The 25,157-nt window shown below is 54.4% G+C and overlaps 7 protein-coding genes across 7 annotated transcripts; 3 read left to right on the top strand and 4 right to left on the bottom strand.

Annotated features, from left to right (window-relative positions):
• Positions 1 to 1,899: 1,899 nt before the first annotated feature.
• On the bottom strand, positions 1,900 to 3,723 carry LTHEOB_4035 (NADPh oxidase; the record flags this gene model as incomplete). The annotated part of the gene is made up of 5 exons (XM_035513025.1): positions 1,900 to 1,920; positions 1,977 to 3,065; positions 3,114 to 3,449; positions 3,499 to 3,648; positions 3,709 to 3,723. 5 exons carry the CDS (start codon positions 3,721 to 3,723, stop codon positions 1,900 to 1,902), a joined length of 1,611 nt encoding a protein of 536 aa, XP_035375428.1.
• A 1,097-nt stretch (positions 3,724 to 4,820) lies between these two features.
• LTHEOB_4034 (Superoxide dismutase copper chaperone) lies at positions 4,821 to 5,664 on the bottom strand (the record flags this gene model as incomplete). Its single annotated transcript, XM_035513024.1, has 3 exons — positions 4,821 to 5,461; positions 5,516 to 5,588; positions 5,647 to 5,664. The coding sequence occupies 3 exons, from the start codon at positions 5,662 to 5,664 to the stop codon at positions 4,821 to 4,823; spliced, it is 732 nt and encodes a 243-aa protein (XP_035375427.1).
• Positions 5,665 to 7,087: 1,423 nt separating this feature from the next.
• Positions 7,088 to 7,756, top strand: LTHEOB_4033 (50s ribosomal protein l13; the record flags this gene model as incomplete). The annotated part of the gene is made up of 3 exons (XM_035513023.1): positions 7,088 to 7,108; positions 7,221 to 7,581; positions 7,641 to 7,756. 3 exons carry the CDS (start codon positions 7,088 to 7,090, stop codon positions 7,754 to 7,756), a joined length of 498 nt encoding a protein of 165 aa, XP_035375426.1.
• A 355-nt stretch (positions 7,757 to 8,111) lies between these two features.
• Positions 8,112 to 9,129, bottom strand: LTHEOB_4032 (Urate oxidase; the record flags this gene model as incomplete). The annotated part of the gene is made up of 3 exons (XM_035513022.1): positions 8,112 to 8,236; positions 8,289 to 8,935; positions 8,996 to 9,129. 3 exons carry the CDS (start codon positions 9,127 to 9,129, stop codon positions 8,112 to 8,114), a joined length of 906 nt encoding a protein of 301 aa, XP_035375425.1.
• A 1,258-nt stretch (positions 9,130 to 10,387) lies between these two features.
• LTHEOB_4031 (HR1 repeat rho-binding protein) lies at positions 10,388 to 14,381 on the top strand (the record flags this gene model as incomplete). The annotated part of the gene is made up of 3 exons (XM_035513021.1): positions 10,388 to 13,843; positions 13,893 to 14,059; positions 14,117 to 14,381. The coding sequence occupies 3 exons, from the start codon at positions 10,388 to 10,390 to the stop codon at positions 14,379 to 14,381; spliced, it is 3,888 nt and encodes a 1,295-aa protein (XP_035375424.1).
• Positions 14,382 to 17,557: 3,176 nt separating this feature from the next.
• Positions 17,558 to 19,237, top strand: LTHEOB_4030 (ATP-dependent protease; the record flags this gene model as incomplete). Its single annotated transcript, XM_035513020.1, has 1 exon — positions 17,558 to 19,237. The coding sequence occupies one exon, from the start codon at positions 17,558 to 17,560 to the stop codon at positions 19,235 to 19,237; it is 1,680 nt and encodes a 559-aa protein (XP_035375423.1).
• A 2,698-nt stretch (positions 19,238 to 21,935) lies between these two features.
• LTHEOB_4029 (WD repeat containing protein) lies at positions 21,936 to 25,005 on the bottom strand (the record flags this gene model as incomplete). Its single annotated transcript, XM_035513018.1, has 2 exons — positions 21,936 to 24,624; positions 24,677 to 25,005. 2 exons carry the CDS (start codon positions 25,003 to 25,005, stop codon positions 21,936 to 21,938), a joined length of 3,018 nt encoding a protein of 1,005 aa, XP_035375422.1.
• Between the last annotated feature and the right edge of the window lie 152 nt (positions 25,006 to 25,157).

Below are 25,157 nucleotides of genomic sequence, written 5' to 3'. Positions count from 1 at the left end.
GCAAGCATATCTCATTCCTATCTATACAAAGTCCCTTTGATCGGCCTATTCTGCAATATCGGGACGTTGGACAAAAAAAAAGTGAGGAGAATGAGGAAGGATGCAGTCTGCCAATGATCCCCCGCTTACCATGTATCAGAGTCAAGTAGACAAAGAACGGCACGTGTACTCCACTGACGCGGGCCGATTCCCCACAACGTCAGAGCCACATACTCTTGCCGTGTCTCATCTCTCCGCAACTATAGTCACATGTCCAGTTTGACATTCTCATTCAAACAAATCGGGAGAACTCGGATTGGCTTTTGCAAGCCAACGAGTCACCACCACCATGCTAGTCATGACGAAAGTCGGGTGAGCTGACAGCACCCAGGGTCCCTTCGTCTCGACATCCGTCTCGCCTCTCTTAAGATGAGACAGCATCAAAGTCACCAGTCTAGACGATATGCAGCCTGATGACTCACGATAGTATAGATGAGGAAGATCAGCAAAACAGAGAGAAGAGTAGAGAACTTTTATCTAAAAGAGAAAAAAGGACAGCCAACAACAGTCGCAACAAGATCCACGCATTAACGCCAAAGAAAGAGATTCGACACAACTGCCCACCTTAATGCTTCCACGCTCACGCAATCCTCCTCTTTTAGTGTTGCCGTCTCTCGGACCAGTCCTTGATCCACGTCATGCTCAAACCGCCTCAAACAACACGTGTATCAGATCTCTTCGATCGCGCGCGAAAAAAAAAAAAAGCGTACCAAAACAGAAAACAGTTCGAAGCAGCAATCACCACACCAAGACAAGCACACTGTACAGCGGGATACAACAGTCACAGAGCCCATGTGCTCATTCGCATCCCTTCACTTCCTAGTCATGGGCATGTCCCAGCTTGCGGTCCGACTCTCACAACCCCAGCATCCCCCGCAATGCTTACAAGACACGTGTACACACACAAAGCATACAAAACCAAAGCACAAGTGATACACGAGCGTAGCGGCCAGCCGCTAAGCACTCTTGTGGAAAAAAGAAAGGAATGGAAAAAGAAAACAAGGGTTGCCCCGCCTTACCCATACGAGAGCATAATACATCCGCAAATGATCTTAGGAAGGCTGATGATAGCGCCATATGCTCTTAGAGAGACGAGAGCCGGAAGTAGAGCAAAAATAAAAATACAAAACAACAAGTTGTGCGCGAGCACCAGGTAGTCTTGAAATGTAGAAGGGGTGTTTGTACAGATAGTCCCCTTGAATAGCAATTATGAAATGACTGTGAGAATAGGCGTAATGAAAGGATCGTCAAACCGTAAATCCAGTGCTCTCTCCACTCCGTATCGTGGTGGAGCATTCCGTGGAAATAACGTAGGGTATCATCGTTCGGGTATCGTGGTATCCGTAGGTATCAGAAACGAATGGACGTGAATGGTGAAAATAGAATCTGCAACAAAAACCGTCTTCGTCAACCAATAATGTCCTTCTAGTAAGACGTTTTCTCGTATTCGGGACTCGGCAAGCTTACATACCTGTTGCAGACGCCCGGAAAGTTTCAACATTGGTGAAACCAATGTGCCGCAATTAGGGGCATATTACGGGGGTAGTGAGATATTACGGCGCCCGCAGATGTATGCAGCGGGGCTTGTCTCGCGCGTGCGCTCTCTCTTGCTTTTCGAATCGAATGTACGTGTCTCAAGGAAGTGTTTGGATAGGATTATCTTGAAGAACGAAATAACCCGCTGAACCTAGACCGTCGCCGAACATGCCCCTTTTCATGCTCGCTGAGTATCATCAATAAAAGAGAACCGCACCGTAACGAAAAGACTTCTTGAAAATTGAGATAAGACAAAGGAAAGAAAATTGAGGAGAATCGAAGTGTAGACGCCATGAGATCGTGAGACGTTAAAAAATCGAGCACCTACACAGTTTGCACCCAGATCTGCAGGAGAGAGTTAGCGGATATTCTGGATTACAAGTCTGGCACAATGAACTCACCTCCATCTTTCCCATTTCCGCCTTCTCCCTCTTCGCCTCTTGTTTGCAGGTCATGATTGCCATGTCAAGATCGTCCTGATCGCTCATGGTGATGAAATCCTGCTCATCCTTGATCTTGATCTTGAAGTTCGCCCTCAGGCCGAATTTGTCTCTGATCTGACCCACGAATTGGTCGAAACGTGCGTAAGGGTCAAGGAACACGTAGCGTGTATCATCGGCGTGCACCTTGACTCGAATCGTGCGTAGGCCCACGCTACGCCTCTGAGACTGTCCGCGAGGACGGTTGGTCGACGGGCGTCTCGTACTGCGAGAGCGCGTGGGCACCATCTCGAACTCGCCGGAGTCAATGTCAGACTGATCGAAAGCGTCTTCCTCCTCCTCTTCAATGTACATGGGTCTCTGCTGTGGGCGCCGTGTCGATTGCGAGCGTCCGCCATAGCTGGGGCGCTCATTGCCCGACCTGCCGTACATGTCATAAAGATCCTCAGGGTAAGCGCTCGCGTCGTCCTCGTCCGAAGTGATACGAGGACGCAGGCTGGGACCGCCGTTTCTCGGACCCCGCGATGACGATGACGTAGAAGACTCGCGAGTGGGTCTCGGACGTTCAGACATCGATCTTTGGGGCATCGGACGAGGCTGCTGGCTCTTGGGGGACTGATCAAACGCGGCGCGTCCAAGCTCCAATGGTGCAGGTTTCCGGCCTTCGCCACGAACAGACTGTGACCGAGAAGTGTATCCATTGGGAGAGCCCTTCGTCTCCTCCGGGGGAGGCGTGGGAGGAAACATGTTGCGGTTGATCGGTGGCTCGGACTGTTGCCTCGATCGACTGGTCAAGCCTGGCTTCACAAGGTTTGTTGCGGCGTAAGAAATCTTGTCGTCCGGTCGGTCATCCTTGGAGTTCATGCCGGAAGCGGACTCCTGGTTGATTCTCTTGATCTCAGCACCGGCAAAGCCAGTGAATGCATTGGCACGGTCAGAGGCTGCGACGAGACGAGCCTTTCCGAGGTAGTCCTTCGCCTTCAAATTCTTCACCTTCGCTTCGTTCGGGCGGTAAACAATGCCCACCGGGATGGAGAAGACGGTGTAGCCCTGTCCGACGTTAGCTCGAGAATGCACCGCTGATCTCAATGGGCCTACCTCTGCGTCCTCCCTGATAGCCTCGTCAATGACGTCGTGGTCAGGAACGACCTTTTCCTTGGCGGCGAAAGACAGATCTTGCATGCCTGCATCCCTTTGCTGCAGGTAGATGTAGCAGAGACCACGGTTGAAGAGCACCTCGCAGGAGTACAGCTTGAACTTCAGGCCCAGCTGCTCATAGTCGATGTTGTTGTTGCCGCGCAGGTAGAGAAGAGTGTCGTTAAAGTTGGCCAATGCCTCCTCGAAGTCGCCCATCAGGAAGTTGGAGACGCCTTGCTGGAAGTATGCAACGGCAAGGTACTGGTCCAGGCGCACAGCGCGCTGGTAGCATTCGACCTGACACAGGTTAGCTGGCGCGCAGCCATGGAACTAGCGTGACACTTACAGCTCTCTCATGCTCGCCCAGAGTGGCGTGAATGACGCCCATATTAAAGAGAATCTTGGAGGTATCGGAGATGCCATCGAAGCACTTTAGGGCTTCATCGAATTCGTTATTGTCGTAAGCGGCCAGCGCTGCCACCCACGTCTCGATCTCCTGCGCTGGGAGTCAGTATTTGCGCGCTAAGCGTTCGGGCGGTTTGCAAGCGCAGCGTACCTGCTTGAGGGACATGTCGGGCGATCAGCCGGTATTGTTGGAACAGTCAATGCCGGAGGTGGGAGAGGAGGGCGAGGGCGAGGGCGCTTCGCGGACGGGAACGATGCAAGGGTTCGTCGCTTTTGCGCGAGGAGCGGTGGAGGCGATTAAAAAAGGCACGGGGGAAGCGCCGGCATGCAGGTGCTCGCAGAGCGGGTATAAAGTGCCAATGATCTCTAGCCGCCTGGGCTGCGCGGACAAGGCGGGGCTGGCTGGGGATTCGCGATTAGATACGGCTGGTAATTACGAGCGGCGTCGGTGCTGTCGGCTTGTTGAGGCGCGTGTGACGAGGCGGTTGGAGCGTGACAGGCGGGCGGCGGGTGCAGAGCAGGATTATGAACACACAGTGAACAACAACAAGGCGCGCAGAGAATGACAGTCGGTGGAGGAAAGAGCGTGCGGCTAGCGGCCGGGAGGAAAAGAGCGGACTGCGCGACAGGCACCTGGCCGGCGCGTCTGTAAGTCTCGAGGCCTTCTTGAACGGCCATAGGCTCGCTATAGGTCGAGGTCCACTATGAACAGGGCCTGTCGCAGCATGGCGTTCCACGACCGCGGCCGTGTCAGGCCGCCGAGTCCGCATCGGGCGGGCACCCGCACGCCGCACCCGAGGATGATTGGCTGTCGACGCGCCCGGCGATCGCGTCCGCGGCATCCACGGCGCGTAGCATCACGACAAGTCACAGCTGCACATCGCCCGCCTCGCACGCTGCTCGGATGACAATGACCGTACCTCTCTCTTGGTTGTCTTGGTCCGCCATGGCAGCCAGTGGGCCTCAGAGGCTCCGACGTCGCGCCTCGACGCTTTCACGTCCGCTGCGTCCCGAACTGCCTCAGTACTGTGTCAAGATCACCGCTCCGCTCGGTGCACGTGCCGCCATTCCCTCAGCCGCCTCAAGATCAGGAACTCCACCCGCTGTTGCATGAACGCTTGTCTCTCACGTTGGCACTGCCATTTTGCTGCGACAGGGCCAGTTCATGCCACCGCCCACTGAGCCTCACGTTTTTGTAGACCCTACACGACTACTTGGGGCTTTCCCCGCCTACGTCTAGCCTGTTTGAGCGGCCTGCACGAGTTAGAGCATGCCGCGATCCACCTGTTCCTTGCGCTCCTCCCAAACCGTCTTGCCCGAGCATGAGCACACCGTTTTGTCGTTGTCCCACACGCCTGCGCTCCGTGCAATGACGCCCACCAGCGTGTCGGCATCGTTCTTGTCGAACGGACCGTCCTGCTCTCGTGCCACCACGATGCTACGCCCTATCAGCTCCCAGATCTCGAGGGGCCGATCCAGGAACACGCTGCCGACGCCGCCCTTGTTGACCTGCACCGTTCCAAACACTCCCCGTGCCGGCTTGCCCTCCGCCTTCGCCTTGACCGCCTCCCAGATGCCGCCCGTCGACTCGGGGCCCTCCGATATGTCCCCGCGCTCGCGCACCGTTGCATGATACGTTCCGGGTGACAGCCCGCGGATGGTCAGGTCGATGATGGTGAGATTGGAGGCGACCTGCACCATGCGCACGAGGCCGCGAACCTTGTTTTCGACCGCCTGGCTGTGGCTCTCGAGGATGCAAACCGCGGCGCTATTCGAGGCACCGCTGCCTCGCAGGATGGCGTCGCGGCCGGTGTCCTGAATCGCGGCGACGATTGATGACGGCGAGGCGGTGCCTTCGATCGAGATGAGCTGGTTTTGCAGGTCGCCCTCGACCTTGTTCACGCCTGCAATTGGACGTTAGCGCAAGGCGCCGCGCACAGCATGCATCGAGTGCTAACCTTCAAGCTTGTACAAGGAACTCGAGACATCCTTAATGCAGGACTCGCAGCTAAGAGGGACAGCAAATGTAGTCTGTCGTGCGGCCGTTAGCGTCGACCAATATAGTGACAACGCTTGGTGCAGGACCAACCTGGAACGGGGGTATCATGTTGGCAAAAGTAGGGTCGAAAAGCAAAGGTGTGCAGAGAAAGCGCGAAGGAGCGGCATCTTCGAGAAGATGAGTGAAGGTCTCGCGATTGCGGAGCGGACCCCTCGGTCCATTCGATTGTTAATCAACGCCCTCCGCCAGTGCCCCGCAGTGCCGCGGAACATCGACACCACCGCGTTCTCGGCCATCCACGCTGCGTTCTCATTGGCAAGTTTCCTCCAACGCTCTTTCCTCAGCATCTAGAAGGGGCAAGCTTCATTCCGCTGCCCTTCCAATGACGTCACGAGGTGCTTTGACGAACACTTGCGTACACGATGAGCTATTTGATCAGTTGTTGGCATAGCCCCGCCTGTCCTTTTCGTCCCAGTAAAGCATCCTTTCTAGCCTGCTTGCCTAGGGTGTTTGTTCGATGTCACAAGTTATTATATTATTACTATTGCCGAAACTGCAAACGTTTTCGTTTTCGTCCACACTTTAGTCTCACTTCGTATTCTTACTATAATTGGGTTGTTAAAAATGCCCTTCGATTGATTTCCTACTACTACCTAGCAGCTTGTTTAGGGTAGCTGGAGAGCTTTGAATAGATTTTCTTATGGCCCAACAAGGCAAAAAATCATCGGGAAATAGGCCTTGAGAATTGATCTTCAAAGCTCGGTTTCATCGGAACCAAGGCAATGGGTTCATTCTTCCGGAGGATTTGTACCAAAAGCCTCGTCTGCCGATCGCTGCCCGCTCAATCCTCGTCTTAATGCATACATTAAGAGCCTCTGCGCAGGATCGCTGTGTAGTCTATATAGAGCCGTAGTCTCGGTGTTCGTCTACAATGTTCGCTAATAGATCAGACCAAAGCACTTAGGACTTCTAATTGAAAGTGCTACTTTCCACGCTTTTCTAACGCGAAAATACAAAGATGTATCGCGAACGGGCCATCCTTAACGGCCTATAAAATCCTTCTCAAAGCATCTTATGGCTGGATTAGTCAAAAGTTAGACATGCAAGGTGACGAAAATAATTACCGGCTCTCATTTATCAGGTTTTCTCCATGTTTAGCCAGTAGGGACTACGGAACTGTACATGATTCTTTCGCTTGCTACAGGTATACTATGTTTATTATGGAGTCGTTTCTCTGGAGAGCAAAGAGAGGCGTGTATCTGTGAATTTTTATCGAAAGGTCTAATGCCAATGGAAGATGCATCGAATTGCCCAATCTGGTAGCAGTCACACGTGATGGCGGGCGGTGCCGAAAAGTCTTGGCGCGATTTTGTCAGTCGAACCGCAACACCAAAGCTCTTGGAGAGGGACCGGCCACAGCGCGCACCTCCGCAACACCGCTTCTACCCCGTCCCTGTCGGCCCGGACCACCAATTCGACCCTCTCTTTCCGGCTAGGTCAATCTCCGGCCTCTGACCACTCCGAGCCCACCATGTCGCAGACAATTGGCAAGGTACAACATCGCCGACGCACCACCTCCGCAACCTCCGCAGCAACCGCCACGGGCCCACCCCATTCCGCACCTCGCAATTCCTGAAGCTAATTAGCAATGGCAACGATCTTAGACTCGCCTCGCCTACAGCCGCGCGTGGCACCATATCGATGTGGGCGGAGACCCGCGGCCGCTGGGCCGACTGGCGTCGTCGATTGCGCTGGCGCTGATGGGCAAGCACAAGCCCATCTTCGACCCGTCAACCGATTGCGGCGATTACGTCGTCGCGACCAACTGCGAGCACCTGCACACGACGGGCAAGAAGATGTTCAAGAAGAAGTACTACCGCCACACGACCCGCCCCGGTAGCTTGCAGGAGATCACGATGAATCGTCTGATGGAGAAGTGGGGTGGTGGGGAGATTCTGCGTCGCGCGGTGAGCGGCATGTTGCCTAAGAACAGGCTGCGGAAGGAGAGGTTGGCGCGGTTGAAGGGTGAGTGTTCGATCCCTCTGGTAATGCTTGGTGAGATTGCTGATGGATTATGTGGACAGTTTTCGAGGGCGCGGCGCATCCCTACAAGGCGAACATCTTGAAGGTTGCGGGTCAGAAGGCTCCTTCGATACGGGAGTTGCCAGAGGTGAAGAAGACGTTTGCGGAATCGAAATAAGGGCGGGAGAAGTAGAATCGGCGTTCAGGTTGCATATAAAAGGGATTCTCACAGCGGCATTTCTCTGTATGACCGGTGATGCGAAGGGCGGATTGGGGACTGTACAAATACTGCCGGCACTAAATGTGCTATTGGACGGAATCATATACATTGCTCTTACGGAGACGCAAGACACGCACAAGCTCTGGTATGACTGAGAACTCGAAATCATTCACACTTCCGCCAAACATCTGATAAACAATAGGTGGAGTTCTTAAATGTGGTATCAAATTCGATCTTTCTACAGGTGGAACCAGAAACGCCAGTTTCGCTTTATGATATCATAGAAATGACAACGCCGCAACACAGCAAACATTTACAGCTTCGCCTTGGAGCCCTTGCGACCAACAGTGCACTGGATGAGACCGTTGGGGTCAGTCTGAGGAGCGAAAACTTCGGCATCCGCTCCGGTGTTCTTCAAGCCCTTGAACCAGCTCAGGTCTGCGATGATGTCAGTACGTGGAATTTCTTTGGATAGGCCGAATTGACATACCGATTTCAAAGTAGTGCTTGTTCGGCAGCGAGTAGCTGACAGTCTCGACAAGCGGCGCCGCAGCCAAAATCTGGTCGCACATCTTGTACATGGTGTTCTGCACGCTGGCGCTGTTGTCCTTGGCGAAAGTGTCCAGCGTGATGGTCTTAGCCGCGTTGAAGGCATCGTCGAACTTGGGAACCTTGCTCTTGACGTCGTCAAGGCCGGCAAACGTCTTCCACTCCCACTCGGCCTTGACCTCAGTGCTCAGGATGCGGTCCCAAGTCTCGCCCAGGCGCGTGTATTCGTCGCGGTGGAAGCCGTGGAAGGCGGAACCGGTGCTCTTAAGCACAAGCAGCCTGTCGATGCCGCTCTTGATAGAGATACCCTTGCCCTCGCGGATGACAGCCTCAACGGTGCGGATGTCGTCGCCATCGCGGACAAAGGAATGCGGGTGCGGCTTGCCCTCAACAGTCATACGCGTCCACTTGTGGGTGACGATCTTGACGTGGGCAGCGTGAATGTGCGAGTACTTGGTAATGAAGTGGGTGCCGACGATCGAGGCGAACAGCTCGGGGGGAGTGACGGGGTTCTGCTTTGCCAGCACGTAGACGGTGTGCTTCTGGGTGTCGGTAGCTACAACAACAGAGTTGTCCGCGTGAGTGTACCTGCGGCGAGCGCGGTGTTAGCAGCGCTCTCTCGTGGGTGTGGTAGGTGGGAGCGCGTACGAGGTCTCAATATCGCCCTCGAGGAGGACGCGGACGGTCTGCTCAACGACGGACTGGGTGCCATCAGGGTGCTTGTGGACCTTGTACAGGCGGACGTTGTCCTTGCCGTAGCGGGCGTAGTTGAGTTGAGACATTATTGCTGTGGATATGGCCAAAGAAGGAAATAAGCTAGGGAATCAGCAGGAAAACGAGCAGCGAGACTGGCTGGCGGCAGAGAAAGCAAGGCGAAGCTGTGCTGTGGTACTGGACAAGCTACGGGTAGGATGGGGGACCAAGAAGCTTATATCGCACCCTTATCGGAAAGCTCAGTCAAGCGGACTTCGCCATACGCCTGCGCTGGCCGGCCGCAATCGACATGTCCCCGCGGTCATTGCAGCGGAGAGACCAATGAGGGCCCACCTGTCGTGGAGGAGCTGGACGCGGCTCACGCCATAACGTGTCGGAGGCCGCCGCACTCAGTCTTCGCAGACCCCCTACGCCTCCAACCGAGACCCTTCCGCCCGCCAACACCAGCCGCTGCACGCCCCGCCCCGGGGGAAAGGCCCTGTCGCAATGATATGCCGTGTACAATTCGGCCTACGTAACCGCGAAGCTGCCGGCTGCTCGTGCCGCAGCTCGCAGTGCTGAGGCGGCTCCCTGCGCGGACGGGCCGCTGCCATTGTTGCTGGAAAGCACTAATGGGGCGCCGCATCCATCGGCATGGACCGGCAGTTTTGAGCGCTGAGAATGCGCGACTGGTAAATCGCCCTTTAGGCGGCGCAATGACGAAATGAGAGCAACCATCCGTAGACGGCAGAAGATCTCCGCGAGCTCTTGCAGCTCCCTCAATCCATGTGCTGGTCGGCGTAATTAGCAGGCTCGAGCAGACCCTTGCTGCCGCACACCAGATCGCGCCGTGTACACGTAGAATTCCTGGCCGACGCGCGCGCCCACCGCGCGCCGCGCCTGCGTTGACCGGCGAGCGTTGTTGTCCGGGCCTGTAGGATTGTGAAATCTAGGGCGCTGGCGCTGCCTGAGAGGCCCAAGCACATCCTCCCCGCATCAGCACTCAGCCCTGGCCGTGGTGGCCGCTCGCTCTTGCTGCCCACACCTTGCGTGCACCCTGGTACATCTGCCTGACCTCACACCTCAACGCCAGCAGACGCTGCCACCGAACAACCACCCCCACCACTCGCCCTCACCGCTGCCCGCCCGTCGCACGCCGCCCGATCCGCCGCCCGATCTCCGCTCCGCTCCGCTCCCCGGCGTCGCATGAGATGGCAGCCCAGTAGCCCTCCTCATGCCTGCGAATCCACGACGCCATCACCGCGCACCAACGATATGAGGCAGCCGTGTCTTGGTTGATGGACTCCCATGACGCCCATCCTGCAGCCCGCGCCCGCGTCGCGCTCCATGTCCAGCCAGCCCGATGTGCCCGCCCAGGACCACCACAACCTGCTGCCTCCGGGCCGCCCAAGCAAAGATGGCCGCGCCCCCGCGAGCTACAGTACTGGCGGCCGCGGGAACTCGTACACCACGACGATAGCCCCCGGCCCTGGCAGCTTTAGCTCTGAGCTGCGCACCACCACCTCGCGGTCCGACACCCGTCCTCCGCTAGTGGAACACTCGACCTTTGCTGGGGATGACAGCGTCCGGACTGCCTCGGAGGCAAGGCAAGCGGAATTGCGCGATCAGATAGAGAAGGAGACGAAGATCAAGATCGGCTCGGAGAATCTGTTGGAGGCTCTGAACTCGAAGAGCGCGAAGCAAGCCAAGGAGCAAAAGTCCCGTGTCGAGGCCGAGCTCAATATCTCGAACCGCAAGCTGGCCAACCTGAGGCTGGATCTGGAGACGGAGATCCAGCGTGCCAAGGAACCCGTGTCCGAGGGCCGCCTCTCGTTTCTGTTCCGCAACGCTCCTTCCCGGGCCGAGTCGTACACAAACCCAGATGAGGTGGATCCGGACAGCGAATCACCAACGCTGGTGCTAGCCGATGTTCTACAGGCCCTCGAAGTCGAAGGAATGAAATACGACTACTATGTGGAGAAAGGAAATTCTTTGGTCGATTTATTCAAGAGGCATCCAACTCTCAAGTACGATTTGGCATGGTCTATTTTTGGCCTACGCGTGCAGACCATGCTGCTCAGTGACAGCCGTGAGGTCGTAGCAGCCGGATACCGGGTCATGAGGTACGCAATTGCGGACAGGAAATCGCTCCAAACCATCCGTTCTTTCCACACCGATTACCTGGTCATTCTCTCATTGGTCAAAGAAAGCAAGGTCAGCATAGAGCGGGAACAGGCGTTGAAGTTTGTCCGAGCTTTTCTGGAGGTGAAAGATGGCGTCAAGGAAATTTCGCGCGCTGTGATCCGCATCATCGTCGCTATTGCTGAGCACACGGAAGACCGACTACGAAACATCAGCATTTTGACACTTGCGGAGATTCTTGTCAAAGACCCCGAACGATTGGTATCGGCAGGCGGCATGGGCCCCTTGACCGATGCCCTCGGCGAAGGGCTCTACCATGCCTCGGAAAGTTTGACCGGCTCCTTTCTCTACCTACTAGATGTTCCCAGCAGAAGAAAATACCTACGCTCCGGACACGAACTTCAGATGCCATTCGCTGCGTTCACCGATGCGTCATCTGGACATGCCAATGAGGAAAAGCTCAAGGCCAACGCAAAGGTCATTGCTGCCCTTCTGAAAAGTTGGCCTGGCCTTCTGACTCTTTGCATGCACGACTTCATGGCCACCAAATCTCTCATGTCTTCGTTATACATTCCCCTTCCTCAGGTCCGAAACGTCATTTTGGAACTTCTTTTTGACATCTTAAGGATCAAACCGCCATCATGGTCCTCTTCTTTTCTTGCTGGCCGACGGTTGACAACATACGGTCGAGTCACAAATCTGAAAAACGCCGAATCTACAACGTCCGCTTCGAAAACGGAGGAAGAAGAAACCAAAAGAAGTCTTGTGGACCATTATGTCGCCGTTATGCTGGCCGTATTACTACACTCTGGCCTCGTTCCTGCACTGCTGCATGCTGAGGAGGAATCGTTAAACTTGACCCTCAAGAGAAAAACGACGCTACTCCTTGGCGAAGTTCTCAAAATGGCCAACGAACTACTACCACCTTCATGGAGTGCCGAACTCCAGGTCCTGCCGGATCTTCTTAGATCCGCTGCTCAGTTTGGTGCGGACGACCGCTTCATCGCTACAGGAACGATCTATCAAGTGGATAGCGTCAATCGCACCCTCTTCCGTTCCGGAGCCAATGAGAAATTCGGCGGCGGTGCAGAACACGAAGATCTGCATCCACCACAACAGGCGAAAAAGCAGTTCAGTGCCCAAATTGATGAGGCTTCTTTCCGAAATCTGATGGCTGAATCACGGGTCTTGGAGACTCCAAACTACCAGAAGTGGAGGTGGGACCTCGTACAAGGAATCCTCGATGGACCTCTGTACAACCCCAAACGCCTGGACGAAGCATTGAGGGCCACCAAATTCATTCACCGTTTGATCAACTTCTTTAGGCCATTCAAGCATCGTTTCTCAATACTGAAAAACACCAGACCGAATCAACGCTACGTAAGGGCAGGGTGCTCCCTGATGCGAGCCCTTCTGAATAACTCCGATGGAACGAGGTATCTCATGGACAGCAAGCCAATCAGACAGCTCGGTGAATGTTTGTCACATTTCGATCGTATGAGTGGTCTTACTTCAGAAGAACCAATCTTCTCCGCGGAACGCATGGCAGAGACTCTTACAGGTGGGTACTTTGCAATGCTTGGTGAACTGAGCAAGAAGCCAGAAGGTGTTCATATCTTCGAGAGATGGAAGATGATCAACATGTTCTATCATATCGTGGAATTACGGGATCGAGACGACTTGATGAAGACTCTTCTCAGCAACATGGACTACACTCTGGATGGACACCTCCGCATCATCCTCTCGAAAGCAATGACTGCTGGGACCAAAGAGATTCGCATCTTCTCTACGAGACTCCTGAGAAAATATGCCACAAAGCCTCTTCAGCCAGACGACTCACTTGTGCTCGGCCCTGGGGTTGTAGAGTGGGCTATCCGTTTGTTGGTCACGCAGCTTTACGACCCGGAAGTCGAAGTTTGCGAAGTGGCGATCAAAATCTTGGAGGAGGCTTGCAATCAAAAGAGGTCGCTTGAGTACGTCGTAAAGTGTGCTCCGACACTGGACCATCTGGGAGAGATTGGAGCTCCCCTGCTCCTCCGGTTTCTGTCAACGTCGGTCGGATATCATTATCTTGATGGGCTGGACTACATCACAAGGGAGATGGACGACTGGTTCTTGGGTCGTAATGATTCCTACGTGGCTCTCGTGGAGGCCTCACTCGCTCGTGCCCTGGCGGACATCCCCGAGAAGCCTCCGTCACATCTGGCGTTCGACGAGTTACCTGACCCCCTGGACTTTGGGCTCGTCCCCCCTCACTTTTATCGCGAACTCGCCCGGACGCTGGAGGGATGTAAGCTTCTCGAAGCGAAAGGTCATTTCGAAGAATTTGCGTCGACGATCAAGGAATTCTGTATGGAGAAAGAGGACGCAGAAATCATCCTCAAGGTCAAGGGCTGCCTATGGGCCGTGGGAAATGTCGGCTCTATGGATCTCGGTGCACCATTCCTTGAGAGCACGGACGTGACAAGATACATAGTCCGCATTGCGGAAGCGTCCGAGGTCATGTCGCTGAGAGGAACAGCATTCTTCGTTCTTGGACTCATCTCGCGAAGCTTACATGGTCAAGAAATTTTGATTGAGTGCGGTTGGGATGCCGCAACGAACATCATGGGCGAGTCATTGGGCTTCTGCATCCCGCTCGATTTCAACAAGCTTTTCTCGGTAATCTCCCTCGTTTCTATCTTCATTCGAATTGCTGACAAGATTATAGATCAAACCATGGAAGGCTTCGCATGTTGCCGTCGAAACTTTGAAGACGCCAAAGGATGCAAAGAACGGGATCACAGATAACGACCCAGTCAATGCACGTATCTTGAAGCTCGTCACCGATCTCGGCAACACAGTGTTGGCCAAGCGTGCGGCGAATGATCTGCACAAGTGCGTGGACTGCTTCTCGCCTCCCTACTCGATGAATGCAGCTAACAGGTAAAACAGCATTAAATCAAAGAAGGCTCCTGGATTCCAAAAACCAGCAATGTTCCACAAAGTCATGGCCATCCTCGAGTTGCACCACTTCCGGCTTCCGGTATGCCGTTTCGTCATCGACCTTTTCGATAAGAACGTGCTTCGGCGGATAGTGCTCGAGGAAGAGAGCAGCTCGGAGGACGATAGCGACGAAAACGAATACCCGCCACCGATGGCAGCGGCGACCAACGGGACTAGTAGACGGCCCAGCCAACTTTCTGTCGAGGTGACTTGAGGAGATTTCCATGCGCAGCGGCGATAGCGGACAAGCTATCGGAGCAGCGCGCGATCGTCAAGGTCAGACATAAGCACCAGCTCAGCCGATACCAAAAAAAAGTGGGGATTTAGGGAAGAGTAAGAGGGGAGAAGTGGATCATAGACGCAGGTGCGGACATTGGGTTGGAGAGGGTGGAACATTTAGGTCATTGTCCGAAGCGGCATGTCGCATGCGTCATGGATTTCTTTTTCTTTCTGCTCTTTCCCTCCCCCACTTTGTACGACGGTCGTAAGTCTTCACCTCTCCAGGGTGAGACAAGTCTACGGCGGTTCGTATTCACCCTTTCCACGGTTCTCTTCTTTCTCCTTCCACGGAACTGTGCAGTGGCTCGCTTGGCTTGTTTTCAGATCAGCCGCTCGGGTTTGCAAAAGGGGTACACGCACCGGTTGCACACGAGATCTTCAACCCGAGGATCGACAAGTACGGGAGATCAGCGCAAGGAACAATGAGAAGGGAGATTTGGTGTTTGGATCGGTCATGCCCCTCAAATCATGGAGAGGGGGGTTAAGGGGACCCGAAAGACATGGAAAGCCGGATAGGCATTTCCCGTTTTATTTTTTTTCTCTCTTCTTTTCTCCATTTCCTATCTGCGTGGTGTTCTCTCGCCTTTCGGCACCGAAGCGGAGTTAGGCATCTTTTGGGGGGAATCTGATTTTTGTCAAACAAAAGGGAGACCGGTGCACATCGGGCATGAGAAAAGAGGGAGCAAGTGTGAGCGAGCGTTTCTTGTGCGCGATGTAGGCTTGAGTTTGAATACAGATGCGCAGCGCGCATCGAGTGGGGCATATTTTCTTTTTTGTTTTCTTTTGGATTTCTTTGACTCGCTTCTGTTTTCTTTTTGCTTTTGGTGTTTGAAATGGAGAAGCAGTATTGTGTTTTTGTGGGGGCATTTGAAGCGTGGGAATGGGTAAGCATTAGATGGGATGGAAGGGTGATTGGTGGGATGGTAGGATTGGTCACTCGTGCTGCCGGTGAGTGGGTACTTTGTTGGCAAGGGACGGAGTACTGGCCCCAGTCTGCACGCGGAGCCTGTACTGTAAGATTATCTCACTCAACCTTTTGCTTTCCTACGTTTTGTTTCTAAGCAACAAAGGGCACAGCTGTGAGTGTGGGTGGTAGGTAGTAAGAAATTAAACGGATTTGCAACACCAAAATGTTCTCAGCGTAGCTGTTCGCTGGTGCATGTCGCAACTGTGGTTGATGGTGGCCGACCCGCATCACGTACGTGCAGATGAATAAAGTTTGGGACAGACTATTCGTTTGATATTTCGTACTCAATATGGAGTTCCCTTCATTTGATGGGACGTGGATGCGTGAAGGAAAGACACCAAGAAGTTCGGAAATTTTACGGATACATTTCCATTCTCTGTGTGTGGCATATTCGAGGTTAAGCTTTTTCGTTCTCTGCTTACAGCGCATTGTGGCGTCATCCTTCCATGTGGCGCAGACGGCGATTGCTGCTCTCCTCTCACTCACAGCTGATTGCGTAGTACCTGATGGAGAACCACGGTATACTTGCGCCCGGTATCGTGGGATCTTACGAAATAGATTGATCATGGGGCTATGAATGGCTCGCGGAGAATGGATATATATGCGCGTCAGCACTGTTTTGTTTTGTGCGGACTAGCAGAGGCCCACGTCCTTGGCGGAAAGCGTCAGCTGAATGCATTAAGGTTTAGGAGAGCGATGGTCGGCGTGATGAATGGTGGGGTTCTACAGACAGGGCAGTTAGTGTTGAGCTCCACAGACTCGGACGCCCAAGTCCGAAGGACTGGTGAATGTCTTTGTTTCATCGATGATTCTCACATGAGACACCAGCTGTCGTTAGCTCGACCTAACCGTATTGTCAAAGGGTCCCTTCGGATGCTTCAGCCCTACCTGTGGCGCCCCTGTTCGACAGATTGCAGAAAAGGGAATGGCGCATGCAGGTGGAGTGGAAAACAAGCTGTGGGGTGGCTTGTTCCAGGCTTGTGGTGGCGAGGGAACGAAAGGGTCCAGGTCTACGCTCCTCCATGTTCCAGCTGCGGCTGATGGAGGATTGACATGGCTGGTTTGTGTTCTTGGTGGTCTTCTGAAGGCAAGGGCAAGCTCTTATCGAAGGGAAGGCACTTTGCAGACACGGCGGGCTGAGGGGGCACTGGTCAACGAAAGCAGTGGTGATTGCTGGGCGGGCGTGGTGGTCAGCCGGAATGGGGGGTCTGGACGAGTGAGGGGAGAGTGGCAGCCAATGAGGAGCGAGGCGTGGACAGGTCGATGACGCCTCGACGGCACCAAAACGATCTACAGGGTCGCGTATTGCGTCGCACCTCCAACGTTCGTTTCCGCCCCAGAAATGGGTGGGCTAGCGTGCGGGCTAGCAGCTGTCGCTGGTTGCGGTGGTGGCGGAGCGAAGGGAACGAATCGGGAAGGGAAGGCAGCGAGGTTGAGTGCACGGAGTAGGTTTTCTCCAGCAGGGCGGCTGGCTGCAGGCCGGGGCGGAGGCGCGCGCAGCCGAGACATTTCATGTGCGGTAGGAACAGCGCGGTTTGGGTGATTTTTCTGCCGCTAAAATGGTGAACGTGCCGGGCCGGGCTTGGTGACTTGCTTTGACAGGTGCACGGAGGAGCCGCGGCGAGCTGTATCAGCGGGCGCGGCGCCGTGATTGGCCGGGCGCGCGGCGGGTTTGCTCTGGCGTCACCACTGCCCGGAGCGCCGACAGCCGTGGGCTCGCACTCCCTAACAAACTGCGATCCCAGCGCATCGTCTTTTGTGCCAGAGATCGGTCTCTGCCTTATCCTGAAGCCTCCTACACACTACACTGGGCACATCGCCGATCTGTCCGCCCAGCCCAATCAGTAATAATGTCCTCGTCCGCCTGCGCCCGCCCGCTCCCACCGTCCTCACCATCTCTCGATATTACGCCTCTGCGTCGCCTCGGTTGATCGCCGCCCTGATCCCAGCTGCAGCCTCCGCTCCCGAACCCATCCCGGTGGCGGCCCACCGCTCGCCATCTCTCCGCCTGCGAGATCCGACGCCGCCCACTCAGCTCTGGCCCTGAAGACCCTGGTCCCGCCCCCGCCCAAGAATTCGCCGCCGAACCACGACTCCCGACGCTCCACCGCAGCAATCCCGGTGCATGCAATAATCCACGCTTTATGAGCTTGCTACGAGCCGCAGGACCTTCCTTCACAGGCAGTGGAGAGAAGTCCTTGGACCTCGAGCTCGCCCACCCAGACTTGATGCGAAGCCATGATACCCACCCCGCCGACGGGAAGAGTGCTGTTGCTCTAGCTGCCCACGAAGATGCTCGACAGATCGTCCGCCTCGTCCAGTGCCCCCAATGCTCGCGGCCTTTCCGCACTCCCGTCTCCCTTCCGTGCGGCCACGCCCTCTGTCGCCACTGTCTGCCCGAGTCCTTCCACCGCCAGAATATTTCATATCCCGCCACGCCTGACCGCCGTCTTGGCATAAAATGTCCCATCCTGGACTGCGGCCGCGAGCATCCCGTGGGCGAGTGCAATGTGGACGTCACCCTGTCGAAAATCATGGAGCTTGTGGCCCACGTCATGGACGAGAGTAAACCCGCCGCTGACGACTCGCCGACCATGCTGGAAGTCATACAAAATCATACCGCAGACACACCCATGGATGGTCTTGAGAAGGAAGGCCCGCTTCAGCGCACCACCATCACGCTGCATGGAGGCCGTCTCCTAGCGACCTACACCCTCGCCGACATGGGCCAGTTGGACATCACCTCGGAAGTTTCGTACATTTCTTTGGCCGAAGACGGTAGCGATTTCAGTGAATTGGACGTCGCTGTGCTCGACCGCTTGAAGGAGGCAACGCACAAAGAGTTGGATTGCCATGTTTGCTACAATCTCCTCCTGGACCCCGTCACCACTTCCTGCGGCCACACCTTCTGCCGGAAATGCTTGGTCCGCGCCTTGGATCACACCGTACATTGTCCCGTCTGTCGACGCTCTTTGACTATTCCACCTTCGTTGGAAGGTCAGTCCAGCAATCACTGTCTGGTTGCCCTGCTGAACGCCTTGTGTCCTGAGCTTGTCACCATTCGCGCCGAAGCAGTCGCCGAAGAAGAACGTGGGATCTCCGAATTGGATACCTCGCTGTTCGTTTGTACTCTTGGATTTCCAGCCATGCCTACCTTCCTGCATATCTTCGAGCCACGGTATCGTCTCATGATCCGGAGAGCACTGGAAGGCAATGGTACCTTTGGCATGCTCATGTACAATCGTTCTGGCGCCAACCAGGGTAGTCTCGGGCCGGTGCAGTTCAAAGAGTACGGCACCATGCTACAAATCATCAGTGTCCAAATGATGCCAGATGGCCGGAGCCTCATCGAAACTCGAGGAACCACCCGTTTTCGGGTACGCGACCACGGCCTGCACGACGGATACATCATTGGAAACGTCGAGCGAATCGAGGATGTCAGCCTTGCCGAAGAGGAACGCCTCGAGGCCGAGGACATCAGGAATGCCCAGGCAGCCCGTGAGACGCAACTGGCCGACGATTCGCCGCAAGCAGGTCATGCGCCTGAGCCAACCATCGACAGCCTTTCCACTCGCGAGATGCTCCTGATTGGCGTTGATTTTATCGAAAGAATGCGAGCCAACAGTGCCCCTTGGCTACATCAACGCATCCTAGATGCATACGGCGGCCCCCCGGATGATCCAGCAATGTTTCCCTTCTGGTTCGCAAGTATTTTGCCGATAGCGGAAGAAGAGAAGTATCTTTTGTTGCCGACTACAAGCGTGCGAGAAAGATTAAAGATCGTCGTCAGTTGGATCAGGAGGATAGAGTCTCAACGGTGGTGAGTGTCTCTTTCCTTTGCATCTTATTCTCTCACTATAAAAGCCAACCGTGCATAGGGCCTGATCGTCTCGGACCGCTGGCTTTTGGCACGATTTTTTTCCTATAATTTCTTTTTCATATATCTTTTTTTTCCCCTCTGGATCAACTCATCTCCCTCCTTCCACGCATGGCGAGTCGTTTGTTGTTTGCATGGGTTCCATCAGCAGAGAACCAAGGCTCCCATGCTAATTCGTTGGCCATGTCTCGGTTGTTGCTGACAGGCATTCCGGAAACGCTTGTACAGTCTTATAAACCGTTCTGTCATCGCTCAGCGGTGGCTTTTGTTCATCGGTAGCATCTTCCTCGCGTGGTGGTATGCGTCATCAGTTTCCGACTCGAACTAGCGATAGACCAAGCCGGCTCCGCGACGCGACACAGCCCCACCAAACGCTTGCATTGTGCATGTTCCAGCAGCTACGCAGAAGCAAATACAACATCGCACAGCAGTCTTCGCTCCACTTCGGAAAAGCAAGTACCTCGGGAGATCGAGATTCCGATCCTTCGTCCCACCACCCCGCCGTCATCACCGTCATCACTTCTCCTGTCGATCACGTCGCATGAATCATGATCGCTCAATACCACCACTGCACCGTTATTTTCTATTGCATCCACGGGCGTTCTATTATTGGGAATGCATGGGCGGCTTAGTCATTTGCGGTAGCATTATTTCCCTCATCTCTTCAACCTCATAGGTGCAAGCGAGTATCCTGGACGAGCTTGATTTTCTTTCTTCTCTTGAAGATATGGAGCACACTACCAGCAGGCTTTGCGCATATCTCTATACTCTTGCTGCTGGCTTTAATTTGTCCATTTTTATTTTTCAGCGAAGTTGGTGCAATACCCCCCTCCCATGTCTCTACATCTCTTGTTGCAGGAACATGGTCCGCGAAAGCAGCGGTTCCCACAACCTTTGCCATTATTTCCTGGTTACATTGTACAAATTCATAGACACCTTACATAACCCTTTTCGATACTGGAAAAGGATTCGGTTCCTCTTGGAGTAAATCTTTGTCAAAGTGTTTCGTGAGTATCTTCCTTGCTTACCTAAGGGGATGCGGATAGCTTGTTTTAATATTTAGTGGGTGGTGGTGATCTGGTGTCACTTCATTTTGTAGTGCACGATATGACTTGTCTATTTTTCTTTCTGTTTCTCGCTTTCCGATAGTCGGTGTAGGATAGCGGACGAGCCGAAGTGACCTGAGGTATCCAATATGGTATTCCGCTGCGTACTTCACAATCTACAGGGCTTGAATAAGTCAACTGCGTGGGTGCTGCTGTGGGGCTTGGTCATGTTGATGAATAAATTGAGTACACCTGTGAACATCACTTGAGAAATTTTGGACATCAAAGCAAGAATATGGTGTGTGTGAGAAAATTCCATGCGTACGTGACGCTGGAGTCGCTTATCAGCAATGGCTATCCACTGCAGGTGACCGAAATTAGTTAAATGTCTTCTCTCCAATGAAATCATTCCATCGTTTACAAACCAGTATTCAGATATTTAGTCAACTGTGGTGAGCAACCATCATTTCACTTCCCTTTGCAATATACAAGGTCTAAGAATGACAGAGGGCGCTTTTCAGTGTAAACATGACGTCAACAACTGCAAACAAAATCCTAATAGTCAGCAAGCTCTCATCAAGCAGCTCAGCACTTGAGATAAATGATAGACAGCATCTTCAATCTGGGTTAAAGTCTATGATTCGGCAACCTAAAAGAACCATTTCCGTAGCCTCAAATGTCCGCTCCAACAGATTCTAGTGCATCATCCCTACTTCCAGAAACAACGCAGTAGGGGATGTGAGATTCGGTCATGACAGCTAACAAGTTGTGGGGCTTGTCGGTGTTACAAACTCTCAGGTCCGTCAAGCCTATCTCTTTTATACCCTCATGATGCCACGATCCACCCAGCACGTGCAGGACATACACTCCTGCTTTAAAGGCTCAAAATGCGCTTAAGTGCAAGATCCTTTTCTCTCCACTGACACTGTGGAGTGTGAAGTAGTCTCAGCGCACTTCTCGCTGCTCCGTGACCAAGATGCGAACTACTTCACTCCTCGATAAACCACCTCGTGTGCTCAGCATTGTCTGCGATGCGATATACCGCATTATTACTCAAAAATACTGCATAGTACCAATTGGGCTCCTTCAGACGTAGCGGTAAAGACGACTGCTGCTGAGGTGTTGAGTTTTACGGGAGAGAAGACATGAGCGCGAGAGAGCGGGCACAAAAGTCCGTGATGTTCGCAAGACACGAACAGTAAGGTTGTCTTGTGGTATTCTATTGTAGTCTTTGCGCTTGGAGGATGCATCAATGGCGAGCGAAGGAGTTAGAAGTCTCGGTCAGCACCCTTTTATAGCCACCGCAATCAAACTTGACGTCATATATAGCGGTCTCGTGCTTCAAAGCCGGCAGAGGTATATTCCCGAACTAGTGCGCGGCTTTATTTGATATGCTTACGGATGACCCCGTGAAAAAGTGAATTTGAGGCATGACCTTCGATCCGATTTGAAACATACTTTGAGTATACAGTTAAGAAAGCTCAACTTTTGATATCCATCCCTCCCGCGCTATACGCCTATTAACAATGCATCACATACGTACGCCCCGAGCCAGACACAGCCCACTTTCCAACTTCTTCCTCTATACTCGACCTATCCTCAAGCCGCGACCACACCGCCCCTCGGCTTCCTCCCGTACAACCCCACAACCGCCTCAAACAGATCCCTAACCGGGGGCAGCGCGAAGCTCGGCCCAACGTCAAACACGCCAGCCAGCATCTCGGGCCTGACGACCGGCTTGTCGTTCTCATCCCCGTCATTCACCATCTCATCCGGCACCTCCGGCAGCTTCTCCATCTCCTCCTTGGTCTCAACCTCTTCCTCGTCATCGTCGTCGACTAGCGGCTCCAGGGCCGTCTCCTGGTCCACGAACTGGTCCAGGTTCTCCTCGGGTGCGGCGACGGGGCCGACGAGCTGCAGGCCGGCCGCCGTCTTGGGCGCGACGACGCGGATCTCGGCGGACGAGTTGAGCACGACGAAGCCCTTGTTGTTGTTGCCGGCGGGGAGGAGAGCGGTGACGATCTGCGGGACGACGATGGAGTAGAGTGGGCGAGGCGAGGAGGTGGAGAAGACGAAGACCTTGGATTGACGCTTCTTGGGGGGTTGGGGCTGTTGTTGTTTGGCAGCAGCGTCTGTCTCGGCTTCCGATTTGATGGCCTTGTTCTTCTTCTGCTGCTCCGGCAGAGGCAGCGAGACGGCGAATGTGCCGTCCGTGTTGTTGATGGCGAGGTGGGCGATCTCGGCCTTCTGGGCGCGAGTGAGACCCAGCGGACGGAAGCTGTAGCCGTAGTTGAGCTCGTCATCGACCAAGTCCCACACGCTGAGCGAGTTGGACACAATGATGAACTGGCGGCCAACGAAGCCAAGGTCAACCAGACCAGTGGTGTACAGACCTCCACGGGAGTACCTTATGGCTCCAGTGCTAGGGTCGATAAAATGAACCAGACCCTGGCTGTTGTTGCCATAGAATTCCTGACTTGCGGCGAGGACGGATCCATCGGGAGAGTAGGCTAGACGGGCGTGGACGGGGACGAGTTCGCTGGGGATATCCGAGTTGGCATCCAGACCCTCGACAGCTGCCTCCAACCGAATTGCGTTGCGGTTCGACCAGGTAACGAGACCCTCACCCTTGTTTCCTCTGACCACGGTGCCATCGTGCAGCCTGGTCTTTGGTGCCCAGACACGGACAAACCCATCTTCGCCAACGGTGGCGAACGAGGTGCTGCTTGGGTCGTACTTCAGATCGAAAATACGACCGGAGATGACCTTGTCGGTAAATTTGTGCGGTGCATCAATGCGGGTCTCCAACATCCACTGGGACTTCTCCTCATTCCAGAGCCAGAACTTGAGGTAGACCTCACGCCTAGCATTCTGCTCTTCTTCAATCATCTTCTTCTCCACAGCAAGGTGTTCTATATCCTCCACTGGCGGAGCCCACTCCTCGACAGTAGCAAGCCATTTTCCATCATGGCTGAGTTGCAGATGCCGAAGATCAGGCTCGCGCAGCTTAGTTGCATTCGGGCCTTGGTTGATGTTGGTGGCGTTGTTACGCGTGATGGCCTGGCGGAAGACGTGATGGTTGGACGAGATATCGTAACTCTGGAGGAATGGAGCAGGCGGACTGGTTGTGCCTGCTTCGGTCCTGGGCTGCGACGCAGGAACAGAAAGCAAAATCTGGTTGGGATTTTGCGGGTTGATGGCAGCAGCCGTGCGGCGGACCTCGTCCAGTATAACCTTGTCAACAGTCGCCTCTAGAGTGAAGAAGCGTGACTGCACTCCAGCAATATTGGCCTTCGGGACCAATTCAGTGGTTGAGAGAACAATGACCGAATTATCCGCAAGCTGAACAGCGTACGAAGTTCCGCTCGGAGAAACCACAACACCGTCGATGGTAGACGTAAGGTTGGGAAGGAACTGCTTTTTAGAAGTTTGAAGCTGCCAAAGAACAAGAACCGTCTCCTGACCACCGGAAATGATATAGTTTCCATCCAATGACCACTTGACGGCCCCAACGGGATTTCTGTGCCAATGGAGATGGCGAGGAGCCAGGGAAAGCGGGGAGGGAGCGTCCTTCGGATCCTTCTTTTGCTGCTTCTCAGCGCTGCTGAGCTTAGAAATGATGTCCTCGTAGACGAGCAGTGCACCGCTCGAGCAACCGATGACCAAGTTGACTTGACCGATCGGCGATGCGCCCTTCTTTGGTGTGGCTTTCGCGGATTCCTGACGGCTGACTCGGATATCAATGGAGGTGATTGTCTGCGTGCAGCTGAGCTCTCTCCAAATGAAAACAAAATCCTTGGGGGTCGTAGCAGAGGTATTCTTCAAGTGGCCAACAAAGACGCGATCCTTGGCGGCTGCGGCAATAACTTGGCCACCACCAGCCACGATGAAAGACTGAAGAGGAACCTTGGTCCTGAGCAACGGCTCAGCAACCTTCTCAGACTCGTCCTTGTGACCACGCAACCTCTGGGCGTAGATAATGTTGCGCTCGCCCTTGTCCAGGGTAAATACGGTGTCGAGTTTGTCTCCGCTGTCGGTTTCTACGGCGCTGGTTGCTATGCCGCGGATGGTGGCAGACAGGTTGTACCGCTGGATCTTCTTCCCGCTTACCCAGTCCCACAGAATAACATAACCAGATGCGTCGGAAACGTAAAGTTGGTTCGGCTCAGCGTCTGACAAGGCGTATGCGGTGATGCTGTGGCTGGTGCCCATTGGAAGCGTCCGGACAAGAAGAGAGGTTGCGGTCGAGTAAATGTGCACAGCTTTTGCCGTGGAGAAAATAATATATCTAGGAGACACGATCAGCTGAGCTCCCTTGGATGGGGAGCGCTCCGTCATACCTCTCATCTTTGCTGAAGACAGGGTCGATGGGCAGAAAGCGGCCGCCCGCAGGTTCAGAAGTGTACCAGCTGCTCCTGTCCGGGCGAAGCTTAGTCTTCACGACGTCGCCCGCGTCTTGGTTCACGGTTTGCGTATTCTTGTCTCCCACAATGGCAAGCGCGGTCTCGGTCTTGATCTGCTTTGTTCCAGAAGCTGCGGCGTTTTTCTCGTCCTGCGTACGGATGCGCTTGGCGTCGTGTTTGCTGGAGGAGGAGTCCTTGGCCTTTCTCTTGCGACGGGCATCCTGCGGCGTGGTAGGCGCGTCCTGGACGGAAGTTGGGGCGGCCATGGTGTTGTCGCGCAAGGTGATGGTCGAGGTGAACTTTTGGCGCAGCGGACTACTTTTTCGCGGGTCAGGGTCTTGGCGCTGGCACCTCCGAAGTCTTTCTTGCACCGTCCGAACATCCACCCACCCAAACTCTCTCGCCTCGACCACACTCC

Source organism: Lasiodiplodia theobromae (genome assembly GCF_012971845.1).
Source record: "Lasiodiplodia theobromae strain AM2As chromosome Unknown scaffold_10, whole genome shotgun sequence".
NCBI classification, from domain to species: domain Eukaryota; kingdom Fungi; phylum Ascomycota; class Dothideomycetes; order Botryosphaeriales; family Botryosphaeriaceae; genus Lasiodiplodia; species Lasiodiplodia theobromae.
Note: the sequence above shows the minus strand (reverse complement) of the source record. Positions and strands in the feature narration are given on the sequence as shown.